Genomic DNA, 16,795 nt, shown 5'->3' with positions numbered 1-16,795 from the left:
AAAGAAAAGAAATAAAAAGAAATAGTAACATGAACATATTATTTAGAAATATCGAGGTGAATGCTCTAGAAGCACCTTTAAAAGAGTTGAAAGCAATTGCCTCTGGGGACCGTAACTTGGGAGTATGGTAGGGGAGTACTCTTTATAAGCCAGTAATTTTATTTCTAAATTAAGAAATTCCAGGGACTTCCCTGGTGGTCCAGTGGCTGAGACTGCGCTTCCAACACAGGGGGCCCGGGTTCGATCCCTGGTCAGGGAACTAGATCCCACATGCCACAACTAAGAGTTCTCATGCTGCAGCTAAAAAGATTCTGCACGCTGCAACTAAGACCTGATGCAGCCAAATAAATAAATATTTTTTAAAAACAAAAGAAATTCCGTAAAGCAGGGTGTCAGAAAGGCTAGGGTTGTGGATTTGATCCCTGTGTACAGCTGGTTTTGTTATAAATGCTAGTGAACCTGGGGTGCTGTGGCTTCTGCATGGCTTTTAAGACCGAACGTTTTAAAGTGAATTTGTAAAGCAAAGCCAAACAAGGCAATAAAGAGTAGGGCAGTGAGAGCAGGGGGCAAAGTTGCTTTTTCTCCATTCATTCATTCATTCATTTACTTACACTGGTGTTTCTGTTTGTGAAATTGAGATTTCTCTAAAATGTTGGATTTCTCTAATCTTATCACAGTAGATTAGTTTCCTGTGTTCCAAGGTCTTTGTCTCTGTCCTCCAAGTTTCCCCTCGCCCAGCGCAGTTAACTTCTTAAAGATCACGCAGAATGTTTCCAGCTCTGGGAAATCACTTTGTTACTGGGGGTTAGGGTACAGCTCCATCATGTCACTTTCTTGGACCAGGCTGTTGGCAAAGCTGAGTGTATTACGCAAGCCCCTTCTGAGGGTGAGGGCTGGAAAGAAGCTGTGATATTGAGTCCCTGTGCCCTTCACCCTTGGCATCGCGCCGGCATTGCTGCCCAGCTGGCTCTGCACTCACGGCTGTCTCTGTTTCAGCATGTATTCCACTGATGAGAACCTAATCCTTTCCCCACTCCTGGGCAACGTCTGCTTCTCCAGCTCCCAGTACAGCATCTGCTTCACACTGGGCTCCTTTGCCAAGATCTACGCTGACACCTTTGGTAAGCTCTGACTGGCAGTCTGTCTCTCCAGCTTCCCCAGAGTCATGTGTGCCTTTCCTGCTGAATGGCTTAGAAATGGGCTTCATGCCAGAGTTCCCTGTCGGAGGGAGGCATTTTATCAAGTGTTGTCTTCACATCTGGGGCTCTTTTTGGCACCTAGGCTCCTTCCTCAGGCTAACTGCTTTCCAAACAATAAATAGAAGGATAAAGGTGCCTGGGAAGAAATGGGTGAAGAGGGAGCTCAAGTTAGGAATAAGAATCTCTCCTAGAGTGAAACAGATTTTGTCAAGAAGGAATTATCCATGGCCCCAAAGCCATTCAGGCCTCTTTCTCAGAGATGGAATTTCTCTCACTGGTTGTGCTTCTAGCTGTCTTTCCAACTGTATCCAGGCAGAAGTTTTGTAGGCCCACTTGAGAACTCCAGTTGGATTTGCAGCCCACTGGGACGTCCAGTGGAATGATTTTATAGGCCCCTGGAGCCACAACACCAGAACCCTGGGACCAGCTCCCCAACTCTCAAGAGGTTCCCGTGCGCTCCACCTCTGTGCCTCCCCAGTTCCCTCAGATCTAGTAGGAACCATGTCCTGGGTGTCAGTCTGCAGCCTGTGTGTCTGTACTTCCTCACAGAGGTCTTTGTCACCCGCATTTTTGGAGCTGAGGAGACAGGCTCAGTGAGAGGCCTCACAGCTAGTCAGCACTGGTGCTGGGGCACCAGTGTTCTCTCCAGTCACTGGTCCTGCCTACTCTAAAACGTGGAAACGTTTGCTCTGGTGAACATAATGGACCAATTGAAACTTGGTCTTTTTTAAAATACGTACATATTTACTGCATCCTTACTTAGAAAAGTGGAAAATACAGTAAAATGTGAAGGAAACAAAATTCACCCATAACCTCATTACCATAACCACTGTAAACATTCTGAGATAGTTCCTTCTTTCTCAGTTCAGTGTTTTACATAAAAGAGATCATATTTTATATATATACATATAGTATAATAGCATAAGGTAAATATTCACTTAGCATTAGATCACAATAATTTGCCTATTAAAATTTATTGATAAAAATGATTTTGTGGGGCTTCCCTGGTGGCGCAGTGGTTGAGAGTCCGCTTGCCGATGCAGGGGACACGGGTTCGTGCCCCGGCCCGGGAAGATCCCGCATGCCGCGGAGCGGCTGGGCCCGTGAGCCATGGCCGCTGAGCCTGCACGTCCAGAGCCTGTGCTCCGCAACGGGAGAGGCCACAACAGTGAGAGGCCCGCATACCGCAAAAAAAAAAATGATTTTATGTAACTGCCTATTGGTCCGCTGTATAGATGTACTATAACTTACTCGCTTTCTCATCATTAGACATATATTTTGGTTGTTTCCAAATGGCTCTTTTTTAAAAAATGTATAGATGGACAGACAGTAAATGAAATTCACCTGAACAAAGTTCCAGGTTATGTTTCTGAATGTTCTTTGTATCAACATATGAAGCAAAATCCAAGATTGTTTCTATAATTATAATGTATTGACGGTTCAGTTTCTGACTGAAAATGGCTCTGAGCCTCAGGAGAGATTATTACTCACCCTTGGAACCCACTGTTAGTTTCCGAAGAAGCCAGCTGTGAGCCCCAGCATCATTATGAAAAGCCACGTATGGACTTCTAGAAAGTCAGCACTGGAAGGAATCAGAGATCACTGAGTCATTCCCCATCGTTTTACATGTGGGAAAACTGTGCCCAGGGACACAGAACTTACTGATGGGGTTGGGACTAGAATCCACTTCGGTGCTTTTTTTATCACATCATCCTGCCAACATTGATGCCATGTCTTCTTACTAGGAACACAAGGCATGATGAATAATCTCTGACTCCTGGGAACTTCATCCAGTGGGTAGACAGAATCCCACAGTGATGAATGACAGTGTAAGGTGGTGTAGGCTTAGTGCCTGGTGGCTGCCGTAGGCAGGTAGAGCTCCAAAGGCCCAGGGGAGGCTGCGTGAAGGAGATGGGGCTTTGACGGTGGAGAGTGGGGAGCCAGGATGTCCAGACTCGCTGGGCTGGGAGGGGACGCATGGAGGCAGGTGGTGTTGGCCCACGGGCGGCTGTTCAGGAATAGTGGACTGTTCCATCAAGGAGAAGAGTTCAAGTAAAACTACTGGGAGGCTGGGTTGGGACCACGTTGGGGAGGGTTGGAATGCGAGGTAAGGAATTTAGACTTTATCCTGTAGGCAGTTAGGAACTAGTAAAGATCGGGGTGGGGTGATATGTGCAAAACTGATGGAAGATAGGCCAGAGAGGAAAGGATGAGGGAAGGGACACTTATTTAGACATTTTCGCCAATATGCAGATACAGGATTGTGATTATTGGCTGGATGTTATCTTTGAGGTTGAAAGGGGGCAGGGGGATTGGAGAGGTGTTCACTCATTCCTTGAGTAAGCATGTATTAAACGTCTGTTACGCACTAGGCCTGGTTCTTGTGAGTGCTCGGGCAGCTCACTCCAGTGATTATAATACAGTGTACGTTAAGTGCAGTAATAGAGGTGTGGAAAAGAAACAGCGGTTCACAGAGGAGAGAGGGTTAAAGTAACTAATAACGTGGGAAAGAAGGGGAAACGTGGTAATTAACCAAGTGGGCAACAGAGATTTTGAGCTTCGTTGTAGTGCCGATGATGGCCTCGCTGAAAGGGAGCGAAAAGTCTGAGAGAACCTGGCTTTAGGGAAAAGGTGATGAATTTCCTCTATGGCTTCTCGAGAAGGAGGTTGCAGTCTGACATCTGGGTTAGAAACATCCATGACACAGCTGGTGGTATCAGGGATCTAACTGAATGTTGGAGGAGCTCTGGACTCAGAAGATCTTGAATTTTAAAAGCCACGATTGCTTGCTTCAGTCTGACGAGGATCAGCAGTTGCAGTCAAGCTAAAAATATCAGTTGGTAAAAGATGACACCACGGTTCGCTTTGGTGTTTTCTCTCCAGGGGGCTGGGTGTGTGCCTTCTAGAGGCTGAGGGCTAGTCGGAGCCCCAGCGTGGTGCTGCAGCTGGGAGGTTGCCCACACTGGCAGCGGAGTAGAGCTTCTTTGGGTCAGGGAGGAATGAAGGAACTACTAAGATCCACCGCAGGAAGGGGCGGTAACAGGTGCACACAGAGGATAGCATGTAGGCAGTTGAGCCTGTTGCATCAAAGGAAAGGCTATAAACTGTATCCTTGTCCATAGCTCAGGCACAGGCTTGCTGGAGATGGAGCTGCATGAGTGCTCATTTTGGCTCCAGCATCGCCTTGTTGACTTTGGACCAGTCGTGTCCCTTGTGCCTCAGTATCCTTGTCTGCCTGCCTGGGTAGAAGCAAATGTCTGGACCTTGGAGGGGAAGGTGCAAGAATTCCTCAGCTAGAAACCACTTGTGGCACATGAAACAATTTTAAACAGTACTTTGCTAGGTAGACTATAATTGTATGGCTTCTCTTATAGGTGACATTAACTACCAGGAATTTGCTAAAAGACTCTGGGGTGACATCTACTTCAACCCCAAGACGTAAGTAGAGTGCAGGAAGTGACTCTCTAGAGGCGGGATCCATTTTCCCAGTAAGTGCAGACAGACAGAGAAAGAGTTCCTAAGATTAAAACCTACTTTTTTAGTAGACGTGAACTACCATCTTTTCTCCTCTAAGTGAGCTGATTTCATGAGCTCTAACACGGTGAGAGGCCATTTCCCTTGAAGTCTCCACAGCTCAGCCCAGGCATTTATGAGCGTCATAACCTATGCCCTCTCAGGAGTCTCTGTTTGGAGATTGTATGATCTCACACATTTCTTCCCCTCAAGGCTTGGCCTTGCCCAGATTCAGAAGTTAGGAAATACACCCTTGGGGTTGGTGACACTGCTTTCTCCCTCCTGGGTCTCCCATAACTCTTGATCTCTTCAGGCGAAAGTTCACCAAAAAGGCCCCAACCAGCAGCTCCCAGAGGAGCTTCGTGGAGTTTATCTTGGAGCCCCTCTATAAGATCCTCGCTCAGGTGAGTGTGTCAGGCCCCTGGCTCAGGTCTGCCCTTCTAAGCGCAAGGTGGAAGAGCTGGTGAGCTTGGTCTTCGCCCTGCCCCTGAACCTGATCAGTTTTGTATTAACTCAGTATGAGGAAGGTTGGTCACCAATCTTCTGGATCTAGAACACTACAGTCCTCTAAGTGCTGTTGAGATCAGAGTACAGGGGGAAGATAGAAAAGAAAAGGCATAGCCTGGAGAAATGGACAAAGATTTTGACTATTCGAAAGAATGTGACACTTGAGAAATTATAGTTTCAGTTATGGGGATTTAACTTAGATATAATTGTTTCACATGAACGTCCTCTAGTTTTTACTTTTATACACATATAAAAATATATTTAAAATATATATATATATATGTTATTTATACCAGCAGGAAAAGGGGAGAAAACTGGAAATACTTGTTCATTGGTGAGAATCTGATTAAATGAATTACGGTACACCCCATAAAATGAAGTATTTTGTAGCCATGAAATGAATGGCTGTATGCTATTCTGGGCACGTATGTATGTGATGTTTGTCAGATTGAAAAGGGTGCATCAGACAGTGGTAATGATGTAGTTAAACATGTGGGATGCTCCAAGCAACTATACGCCAATGAAAATTAATAAATAAACAAACAAACAAACATGTGGGATGCTCCAAAGAAAAGAATATAACATTGCATTTGTATGAATTTGTGCTACCTAAAAGGGTAATAATGTTATACAGGAATTTTCATACATACCTTTCTCCCAAGACAGTTATACTTTATGAATGTTATGTGTTTATGCAAGTGTTTAATAAGCACTGTGCACAATGAACACACACACATACACAAAATGTGTGTGGCCATTCCACTGACAAAATAGTAAAACATAGCAACAAGACAAAGTACCACGATTAAAATTTATTAGTGCTGGAAAACACTTGATATCTTGTGTGAGACCAGAATGAATTAAAGAAGAAATTTATAGGGTCCGTCTCCGTAGAGTCCTTGAGTCTGCTGAGGATGGTTTAGCTTGGCCCCATCCTGACAGCCGATGGACTGCTAGGTGACCTTTTTTGGTTCCTTCCAGTGCAGTGATCCTCTAAATCTGAGAAATCTCTAAATAGGGAAGGAAGTGTAAGGGATTTCCAGAGTGAGGTGAGATACTGCTTTTTGGACACCAGGGGGCAGCACTGACAGTCTGTTTGAGAGGGCCAGGTTTATTGGCTGGTGTGGGCATTTAACTGAGCTTGCTACACCCACTGTTAGTTTGAAGTGTAAGTACCAAAGATTTCCCTGAAACCAAATTGATATCCTTGCCAAGAGCTCTCCCTGTAGAAGAGAACCCAGTGCAGTGACCCTTCCTCCTGCCCTTTGGCCCCCCTTGTCCTCTGTAACACCACACTGGGGCTATCATTCGAGCTAACATGGTGTCTGTTTCTGTCACAGGTCGTGGGTGATGTGGACACCAGCCTCCCGAGGACCCTGGATGAGCTTGGCATCCACCTGACCAAGGAGGAGCTGAAGCTGAACATCCGCCCCCTGCTCAGGCTGGTCTGCAAAAAATTCTTTGGCGAGTTCACAGGTAAGGAGCTCGTCGTCATCACCATTTCCTCCACATGTATCATGGGGACCTTTTCCTTACCCCACAGTGGTGTTCGGAGATCTGAGCCTCTTTTAAGTAAACTGCAGGTCAGGATGCAGGGCACCTGGCTTTCTTCCTTGCTGCTTTGCTTAGAGGATGGTACCAAGAATTCTATCTTGGGAAAACAAAAGCAATCAGATTTCCCTACCAGGAGGAACACGCAAGTAAAGGGGATGGGGAAGCAGATTCTGAGGTTCTGGTATTTTTGCCAGAGGGCAGTCAGGAAGGTGGACTCGTGGGTGTGATAAAATAGTGGGAAAAGCCCCAGGCTGGGACTTGGGAGATGGGTTATAGACTCCAATCTCTCTTTCCCCCAAGCTTCTCTCTCTCATATTTTAGTCACGCAGAAGGCAAGTGCTGTAGTAAAACAAGCCCCAGACTGGTTGGGAAAAGACCTGAGTCTTAATCCTACTCTGGCCCTGTCCCATGGGGTGATCCCGGGCCAGCCACTTAATCCTTTTGTCACTCTAATTTCTCATCTGTAAAATAAGGGAGGTGGGAAAGGTGATGGCTAAGGGCCCTCTCAGCAACCTCTTGATTCCGAGTCTGGTAGGAATTAGGTATCTGAATCCCTAAAGCGCATAATTTTAATGGTTCATTCTGGGCTGGTCATCATTCTGACATAGGAGACCCCAACTAAAAGCAGACATGCTAGGCACCCCAAGGTGCCAATGTAGGTTCTCTCTTGTATGGCTTATTGGCTGAAGTTTTTGTCACCTGAGTTCCAAGGAACCACTTAGACCTGCTTCTTGCTCTTCCCTGGCATCAGTGTGATTCCAAATCTCTTAGCAGCATATGCCCAGGAAACAGGGTATCACTTCTGCCTAGAATCATAGGACCATAGCTTTTAGAGCTGAAAAGCAGTCCCCTCACTGTTCGTTTTCTGACCATCATGAGTGGATCAGAAGTCCCCACTCCCTTCCCCCATGAGAGTGTATAGTAATGGCTTTCTCTTCTCCCTCCACAGGCTTTGTGGACATGTGTGTGCAGCATATCCCCTCTCCAAAGGTGGGCGCCAAGCCCAAGATCGAGCACACCTACACCGGAGGTGTGGATTCCGACCTCGGGGAGGCCATGAGCGACTGTGACCCTGATGTAAGGGAACGTGGCCCCCCGGTTCTCTGATTTCCGTCCCCTACTGTATGGGAAATACTGTTTTCCAGTCACAGGAGTAATGCCTTCTTTTCCATCCTTACATGGCCCTCCCAATGGGCGTAGTCAGAATGACCTGAATTCAAAGCCCGATGTTACCACTAATGCTGGTGTGATCTTGAGAACATTGTTTAGGCTTTCTGAGTCTAAGGGTCTTGGTCTATAAAGAGATGATAATAATTTGTATGTGGTAGTTATGAGAAGTAAGTAAGATTAAGCAAGTGTCACGGTTGTGTTTAGCATGGTGCCTGACAGGTAGTAAAGATTCAATGAATGATAACTGATCTTGTCAGTCCTGGCTTTTAATTTTTGATTGATTGATTGCTGCACAGCAGACGGGATCTTAGTTCCCTGACCAGGGATCGTACCCGTGCCCCGTGAAGTGGAAGTGCGGAGTCTTAACCACTGGACTGCCAGGAAAGTCCCAGTCCTGGCTTTTAAAAAAACCTTTCCTAGTCATTCCTTAGGCAATCTAGTTTCTTGGCATAAACGTTACAGCCAGTCGAGAATTGTGAGTTACTTCTTTGGAGGAAATTTGGGGCAAGTTAGTCTTATAATCTTGCAAGTTAAAAGTGCCATTCTGCCATCCTAAACCTGCTTCTCTTTCCCAGTGCCCTCATCCCCCCCAAGAAAAAGGAAGATTTTTTTTGCTATGCCTGTGACATCTATTAACTAAGCAGGGGTGGGCCTTGGTTGGAATTTTCCCAGGAGATTGCCACATCTTCTTCTTGGTCTGGGCTGCCTTCTCGTGGAGCTCACGTCATTGCTAACAAGGAAGGTGGAGACAGTGGTGCTTACCCAGAGAGTCTATGTGGTTGAGGCTACACCCTGTCCCCACCTCCAGGGTCCCCTGATGTGCCATACTACCAAGATGTACAGCACAGATGATGGAGTTCAGTTTCATGCCTTTGGCCGGGTGCTAAGTGGCACCATCCATGCTGGGCAGCCTGTGAAGGTACTGGGAGAGAACTACACCCTGGAGGATGAGGAAGACTCCCAGATATGCACCGTGGGCCGCCTTTGGATCTCCGTGGCCAGGTACTGCCAACCAGGGCCCCTAGGGGCATGCCTGGGCCTCTGCACTGGAACTGCCCCAGCGAGCTGAAAGGGGTGGTCCTCCTTGGAAACACAATAGCTGCCTGGCCCTATCTTACCCCCCTATGATGGGGGTAAGATGGACACTCCTTCAGCAGATCTGTTGACTTCTGGTTCTTACTATCCAAGGTTGCTAGGGTCACAAGGCAGCTACTGTTGAGATAATGCCAAGAGCCCTGGCTTTGCCTTTTGGATGGTTTGTATAAACTCTTGTAGCAGGATTTCCATGTTTACTCATCTTAATCTTGTCTTCCTCTTCTGTGTTCTTTAAATCATAACCTTTATGTTTCTTCCAAAGAAATTATTTCCCAAACTCCACTGACTATTTTTTGACTAAGATAAAGACTTTGCTGGATCCCTTGTAGCATCCCAGTCTGCAGAATTAAACTTCGCTTGCGTGTCTGGGCTGCTCGTCAGTTCATCAGTTTGGCGTCTTAGCTAGAAAGCCGAACCGAGGCTGTCCTGTTCCTAGGGTGGCTGCTGCACCTTGCCAACAGCCCCTTTTCCCTCCAAGTTCACCCCATTCTCTAGAAGGCAGAAGAAAATTAAAGAGCTAGGAGAGTTGCAGTATCTTCCGTGGTGCTTTTGGCATCTCCTTACATTCTACCCCTTGGGCAGTGGTTTGCTTACTTCCAACATCTAACTGGAATTAGATTTGCCTGTTCTGTCCTCGTGTTATACCTTGCATTTTTCTTTCATGGCATGCATCAGTTTGTAACCACATATATGTGTGGCTATATGATTGATTGTTTATCGCATCCCTCCCCTGCTAGAATGTATCTGTTTTGCTCACCCTGCTCCTGGCTCAGTGCCTGGCACAGAGCAGGTGCTCCGTAAACTTTTATGGAATGAATAACTACTCTAGAATACTCTGCCCAAGTTCCATTGCTGCTTATTGGATGCTGCTCCAGGTACCACATCGAAGTGAACCGTGTTCCTGCTGGCAACTGGGTTCTGATTGAAGGTGTCGATCAACCAATTGTGAAGACCGCGACCATAACTGAACCCCGAGGCAATGAGGAGGTAGAGTTTTGGAAGAGGCAACTAGATTGGCTTAAGCTAGAGGGTGACGAGGAGCCGCAGCACACGTGAGCAACAAGCAGCAGAACACGCAGGGGATGAACCCGGAGTCCCTGCTGCTTCCTGCTGCCAGGCCTCAGCATGGGCTCAGCCTTCCAGATCTGACCCTGGTGGATTCTCCTTGTACTGAATGCTAGGAATTAGAAGGGATCCTTTTATTCTTTCCCTCCTCTTTTTGTTCTGCCAACATATGTGGGAATAAATGGCCCTTCAGGTTGCCTCCAAGCAGCGCCCTGGCTCCAGGTCGGGGGGATAGTCCGCTCCCCAGCAGGTCCTCAGCTTCTCCCTGACCTCTGCACTGTCTGTGCCTGCTCAGGGCAGGTGTCCTCACTGCTCTGCATTTTGGGTCTCAGGCTCAGATTTTCCGGCCCTTGAAGTTCAACACCACATCTGTTATCAAGATTGCTGTGGAGCCAGTCAACCCCTCTGAGCTGCCCAAGATGCTGGACGGCCTCCGCAAGGTCAACAAGAGCTATCCGTCCCTCACCACCAAGGTAGGCCCGAGGCAGCAGTCTCTGCCGAGCCCTGTGTGCCCAGGCTGAGGGGTCTGTGCTTGTGCGCACTCTGCTTCCTGTCCATCGGGAGGCTCTGATCTGCTGCTTCCGGCAGCCTACATCAGGAACTGGTCCCTGTCTGTTAATTGTCATTTGAAGGCAGTACAAGACCCCTGTTTGTGTGTATGGGCCTGTATGCACGTGTGTGTGCATCTTACACAAGCGTCTTTAGGTAGGAAAGGTGATTCCTGGAAAGTACACTTTGAATTGATTTTCCAGAAAACACACAGGGAAAAGTGAGTCACTCTGAGCCTGCCAGCATAGCTTTCTGAGGAGTTGGCCAGGGCTACAGGGTCAGCTTATATCCACAGACAGAGCAGGGTTTTCTCTAAATGCCTGAGATGTTAATTCAGTCTGTGACCTCACACCCAGTAGCACTGTGCTCAGTGGTCCGGGTGTCTTGAGGACTGACTCATAGGTCACTGCTCCCCACTGATCCTTCCTGAAGAGGCTGGAACCAACACTGACCAGTGGCTTTCCTGATAGTGGGCTTGGGCACCTCCTCCTGGGTTCTAGCCTTGATGCTGTCTCTGTCCGCTGTTGCTGCCACAAGAGAGTCCAGGCTGTGACCGCCAGGGTCCTGTGTTTCAGGTGGAGGAATCCGGTGAGCACGTGATCCTGGGTACCGGGGAGCTCTACCTGGACTGTGTGATGCACGATTTGCGGAAGATGTACTCGGAGATAGACATCAAGGTAAAGCAGCCGCTCCTTTCTTTGGCGCCTGCTTGGCCAGGAGCTTGGCTCACAGCTCCAGGCTGATTTTACAAGCAGCCAAACCCTTGAGTCCCCAGGAAGGCCCAAGGGGAGAAGGGTGGTCCAGGGGAGGAGATCTGCGTGGGAAAAGCATGACCTGTTGCTCCCTGTGTGGGAAGGATTGGAAATCCGGTTTGCCTCCTTCTGTGGGGATTATTCTCAGTGTCAAACGTTCAGAGTCAAGCCTCCCAAGCCAAAGTTATTCTTGATCTTTTGTTAAGAAAATGGTTGCACAGCTAAGCCATCTGTGGTGATTAGGGCTCAGAGTGGATGGTTTCGAGGAGAGCGTGGGGACTGGCTCTTCTGGACTTGTGGTGAGGTCTTAATGTAGCCCCTCAGTTAAACTGCCCGTCGCACAGCCTTGGTCTCAGTGGACAGACGTATTTTCTCCAGGGCCATGGGTGGTGGTCGTGGGAGTGAGTGCCCTCAAGTGCCCCTCTTAGCCCAGGGCTGGTGCTGTAGAAGACGCTGCGTTTTTCCGGGAGTAGGCCGTGTGGGGGCTTCTGGGAGGAGCTGTGCTGCCCCGAGGTCGTGGGCTGAGGATGGAACAGGCGCTCGCCAGTCAGTCTGTCGAGGCAGAGCTCTGACAGACCCACGGTGTTCAGTGAATGCTGGTGGGACGACTATATGGTTGTTGGAAGATACCTTGGGAGACTATAATTTAGGCCCTAAACTGATCTCCACTTACTCTTGGCTCAGGAATGTAAATCGTGCACTACACTAAGTTTTCCAGGCTTCTTAGTTTAGGTGCAGACGTTTAGCCTCAGGCTGCTACGGTACTTGTCCCTAACACTGATCAAGACAGGGGTTCTCTGGCTTCCCTGGTGGCGCAGTGGTTGAGAGTCCGCCTGCCGATGCAGGGGACACGGGTTCGTGCCCCGGTCCGGGAAGATCCCACATGCCGCGGAGCGGCTGGGCCCGTGAGCCATGGCCGCTGAGCCTGCGCGTCCGGAGCCTGTGCTCCGCAACGGGAGAGGCTGCAACAGTGAGAGGCCCGCATACCGCAAAAAAAAAAAGACGGGTTCTTGCAGAGGTAGCGTCAGGGGAACCTTGGAATCCCCTCTGGCAGAAGGTTGTCCTCCCAACAGTTAGACCTTGCCTAACAGTTTATTTTGTTTCTCAGGTGGCTGACCCCGTTGTCACGTTTTGTGAGACGGTCGTGGAAACATCCTCCCTCAAGTGCTTTGCTGAAACTCCCAATAAGAAGTAAGCTGGGGGTCATACTGACCCTGGGACTCACACAGATAGAGGCCCCTAAGTCTTGGGATGAGGGTGCTTAGGGTACTTGAGTTTTACCCCAGCCCTCTCATTGTGCCTTTGGACATGAGGCTGTGGAATTCTTTGCCTTAGTTACTCCCAGTGGTTTCGTAATTGCCACTTTTTCTCTCTGTATAACATGACCATCTTAAAATTTTCCCTAGCAGCAACTCTACTGTTTCACCGTTGAATAACTAACACTGTTTAAAGCTTTTTTAAAAAATGCCCCGAATTTTACTTTTTTAAAGAGTGATAGATTCAAATGTCAGAAGATGAGCCCTTTTTGCTCTATTCTGCTCCTGTGGCTTTCACTGATGTCACTGCCTTAGCTCTTTCCTTTGTCACCCCTTCTTAGGAACAGCCCTTCTGACCCTGCTCAGAACCCACTTCCTTTCTGACTAGAGGGTCAACCTGCTGACCCTCCTCATTACCCATTTCCTTTCTGACCAGGAACAAGATCACCATGATTGCTGAGCCTCTTGAGAAGGGTCTCGCTGAGGACATAGAGAACGAGGTGGTCCAGATCTCGTGGAACAGGTGAGAGTGTGGCTCTGACTCTAGGGCCGAACAGCTCACCTGATGAGTCTCTAGCACGACACATCCCTCCCTCTAGGAACTGATTTTGTCTCCACTGTCCTGGCACAGTGTAGGCAGGCTGAGGCGACTGTCATCCAGAAAAGCAGGCTCTGTGGCCTCAGGAACGGGCAAGCACAGAGCTGTCTGACATGACCATTTTCTCCTCTTCCCCCAGGAAGAAGCTGGGAGAGTTCTTCCAGACCAAGTACGATTGGGATCTGCTGGCTGCCCGTTCCATCTGGGCTTTCGGCCCTGATGCCACCGGCCCCAACATCCTGGTGGATGATACCCTGCCCTCTGAGGTACAGAAGAGCTAATGGAAGCCCTGTGGCCTTCTCTTAGCTCTTGAGTGGAAGAAACTACAAAGTGTTCTTATTTTACCCGAAAGTATTTTGTATCTTCTGGTGAAGAAGAGTATTCTTTTACTGGTGTACCTACCTCCTTCTCCCTCTAAACTCTTCGGCTGTTGCCAGGGTCACTGCTAAGGGGCCCTCATGTTTTGTGCAGGTGGACAAGGCTCTTCTCGGCTCGGTGAAGGACAGCATCGTTCAAGGTTTCCAGTGGGGAACCAGGGAGGGGCCCCTCTGTGATGAGTGTAAGTCCACCAGCGCCTCTGCCTTTGCCACCCCAGGCCTCTAGGGTCCTTGCATCTGGGTGAATGAGGTGGGATGGGCTCATCTTTGGGACCCAGCAGAAGAAGCAGCTTGGGGCCCACAGGGCCTTCCCATGTCCTGGGCCAGCTTCCTCCCTTCTCCTTCCCTATTCTGGTGCTACTGCTTGGTACATCTTAGAAATGGAAGTCACGTCTAGATTGACATTTGCTCCTCATTTCTGGAATGTGTTTCAGGAAGGGTATCGGGGGGATGGGATTGGAGTGGTTTATAGACCAGGACTGGACTTAGTAGGGACAAATGTGCAATTCCTAGAACTTATTCTACATCCCAAAATAATTAAATAACTGGAAAAGAAACACATAAACTTCTAGGGACACGTTATGCTGTCTGAACGTGGCCTGAAACCAACTCTGAGAACATATGCTTCCCTTCACACCTCCGCATATGCTATTAGAACGCATGTCTGCAGGCTGATTGTGTACCATATCTACAAGATAGCTGCAGTGCTGCAGGAGGCTCCCTGCTGCTCTGCCCGTGCGCCCTTGACTAGCACCAGAACCACTCAGCGGTCAGCTCCCCCTTCTCCTTTCCAGTGATTCGAAATGTCAAGTTTAAGATCCTGGATGCAGTCGTTGCCCAGGAGCCCCTGCACCGGGGCGGGGGCCAAATCATCCCCACGGCCAGAAGAGTCGTCTACTCTGCCTTCCTCATGGTGAGCGAGTAGGGCTGTCCTGCCGCAGGGCATTAAGTGGGGCCTCGAGGCTACTGTCCCCCAGCCTTCTCTTTACCTGGGTTCTTGGTCCTCAGCCTTCCCCAAGCTGAGGAACCCTTCCTTCTGGCTCTCTTGCAGGCCACCCCTCGTCTGATGGAGCCCTACTACTTCGTAGAGGTCCAGGCCCCCGCAGATTGTGTTTCTGCTGTTTATACTGTCCTGGCCAGGCGCAGGTGAGCCGCCCAGGCACGTAAGGGAGGGGGCAGCGAGCAAGCCGCCCAGCAAGAGGGAACCTCGCTGTGGAGGAGGAGGGACTGGACCCCACACTCTCCACTTCTGAAACCAAGGTTTTTAGAAGGAAGTAGGGAAGGAATGAGGCAATCCCCAGCCTTACCACAGATTATAATTTGAGATTTCTCCTTGGGCTCCCCCCTCAGAGAGCTCCTGCGGCAAGTATTCCTTGGGTGTGTCCGTGGTGGGCATGTCTACAGGTCCTTGTCTCGGCAGTGTTGCGCTGTTGCCCAGAGGTTGCTGCCCCTTTGACTTCCACAGGGAACTATGCCAAGAGCCGTTTCTGCCCTCCGTAGCGCACTTGTGGCTATTCTTTCTTTGATGGTCAACATTTGGGGGTACACTATTTCTCTGCTTTTGGCCTCTTCAGGACTAGGGACTCAGCCTTTGTTCTTCTGTCTCAGGGGGCACGTGACTCAGGATGCACCCATCCCAGGCTCCCCTCTCTACACCATCAAAGCTTTCATCCCCGCCATCGACTCTTTTGGCTTTGAGACCGATCTGCGGACTCACACGCAGGGGCAGGCCTTTTCCTTGTCTGTCTTCCACCACTGGCAGGTAAGGAAACAATGCAGGCTGGTCCCCCCCTCTACAGGGCCATCCCCTCTGACCTGTTCCTCTCCAGGCCCCAAGGGGGATCGCCAGCATCCTAGATAAGGGCCCTGCTTCTAGGCCGGATGCTCTGGGAGGCCGGCCTGGACCGTCTGATGAAACCACTTTGCCTTTCAGATTGTACCCGGTGATCCTCTGGACAAGAGCATTGTCATCCGTCCCTTGGAGCCGCAGCCGGCGCCCCACCTGGCCCGAGAATTCATGATCAAAACCCGTCGTAGGAAGGTACGTGTCCCTCAGACCCACGGCCTTCCCTCCACCCGCAAGGGTCTTGCCAGGAGTTGGATCTCTCTTCATTTCTTGCTTTTGGAGCCTTCTCCCAAAGACTGAAAGCATTTCACAGCACAGCGTGGAGAGTCATGATCTGTATAGGCTTCAGGCAGTCAGACCCGGGGCCGCGTGCCTGGGAAGGGAGCGCCTTCCCCTGCCCTGGGACGGTACCCTAAAGGCCGGGCTCCCGAAGCAGCTCAGCCGACACTTGGCCCCCACCCGCTCCCCGCACTCAAGCACAGCTCGGTCACGCAGGGCTCATCCTTGCATTTGCCCCACTCTGCAGGGCCTGAGTGAAGACGTCAGCATCAGCAAGTTCTTCGATGATCCTATGTTGCTGGAGCTCGCCAAGCAGGATGTTGTGCTCAATTACCCCATGTGAGCGCCCGGACACGCGGGGCTGCATCCTGGACTTCGGAGCTAGGGCCTGGTGGGGCTCGGACTCCGTGCTGTCAGAGCGTGTCTGGGACTGCTGTGGCCGCCCTTAACAAGCCCAGAGCCTCCAAGCCTCCAACCCAGACGGAGGAGCATTTGGCTTCCTGGTTCCTCCTGTGGCCTCTGCCTGGCTCCATTCCCAGAGAACAGAGAGGAGCTTGGGCCCAGGGAACGAGAAGGGGATGGAAGTGTTGAAGCCCAAGGGGGCCCTGTCCTCAGGATTTACGTGGATTTTTATTTTATTTTATTTTTTTTGTATAACAGTTTGACCTTAGACATGGTTTATAAATGAACAGAACATTCTGACCTCTGCCTTGCTCCGTTCTTTTCATCCCCACCGCTCCGCCCCCTTCCCTCCAGCACAGGCTCATCCTGGCACTTGGGTTCTGGATCTGTGTTGTCTCCCATGAGGCCGCACTGACTCTGCTCCCAGCTGCAGCCTTCTTCCTGCCTGGTCCCCAGGGAGGCGGCCTGTGGGGGGAGGAACGCCTGCCTCTTCACTCAGTGTTCCCATGAGTACTGGGGCCTTTTTACTGTCCCCAGCTCCCATTCCTGGTGGATGGCACCTGAGGGGGCTTGGGAGTTGTTGGGTCACTGGGATCAGAGGGCTGCACCTCCTCCTCTGCCCCTGAGGATTCT

At 49.8% G+C, this 16,795-nt stretch overlaps 1 protein-coding gene across 3 annotated transcripts in view; it reads left to right on the top strand.

Moving 5' to 3' along the window:
* Window positions 1-16,466, top strand: part of EFTUD2 (elongation factor Tu GTP binding domain containing 2) — a 33,112-nt gene extending 16,646 nt beyond the window's left edge. Inside the window, exons 11-28 of one of the 3 annotated variants that reach the window (XM_032615908.1) lie at window positions 997-1,121; window positions 4,574-4,637; window positions 5,026-5,116; window positions 6,560-6,695; window positions 7,723-7,850; window positions 8,752-8,945; window positions 9,914-10,025; window positions 10,436-10,576; window positions 11,228-11,329; window positions 12,513-12,595; window positions 13,097-13,183; window positions 13,398-13,524; window positions 13,730-13,817; window positions 14,430-14,548; window positions 14,687-14,781; window positions 15,244-15,397; window positions 15,569-15,676; window positions 16,008-16,466. In XM_032615908.1, coding sequence (XP_032471799.1) covers window positions 997-1,121; window positions 4,574-4,637; window positions 5,026-5,116; window positions 6,560-6,695; window positions 7,723-7,850; window positions 8,752-8,945; window positions 9,914-10,025; window positions 10,436-10,576; window positions 11,228-11,329; window positions 12,513-12,595; window positions 13,097-13,183; window positions 13,398-13,524; window positions 13,730-13,817; window positions 14,430-14,548; window positions 14,687-14,781; window positions 15,244-15,397; window positions 15,569-15,676; window positions 16,008-16,103 — 2,050 coding nt within the window. In that variant the 3' untranslated portion in view covers window positions 16,104-16,466. Of the gene's footprint in view, window positions 1-996; window positions 1,122-4,573; window positions 4,638-5,025; window positions 5,117-6,559; window positions 6,696-7,722; window positions 7,851-8,751; window positions 8,946-9,913; window positions 10,026-10,435; window positions 10,577-11,227; window positions 11,330-12,512; window positions 12,596-13,096; window positions 13,184-13,397; window positions 13,525-13,729; window positions 13,818-14,429; window positions 14,549-14,686; window positions 14,782-15,243; window positions 15,398-15,568 lie in introns of all 3 variants that reach the window. The other 2 variants (XM_032615909.1, XM_032615907.1) reach the window with 2 other exon arrangements.
* The last annotated feature ends 329 nt before the right edge of the window (window positions 16,467-16,795 follow it).

The sequence above is a fragment of the Phocoena sinus genome, chromosome 20, assembly GCF_008692025.1.
Source record: "Phocoena sinus isolate mPhoSin1 chromosome 20, mPhoSin1.pri, whole genome shotgun sequence".
In the NCBI taxonomy this organism is placed as follows: Eukaryota; Metazoa; Chordata; class Mammalia; order Artiodactyla; family Phocoenidae; genus Phocoena; species Phocoena sinus.
This window is presented reverse-complemented; position numbering and strand designations above follow the sequence as displayed.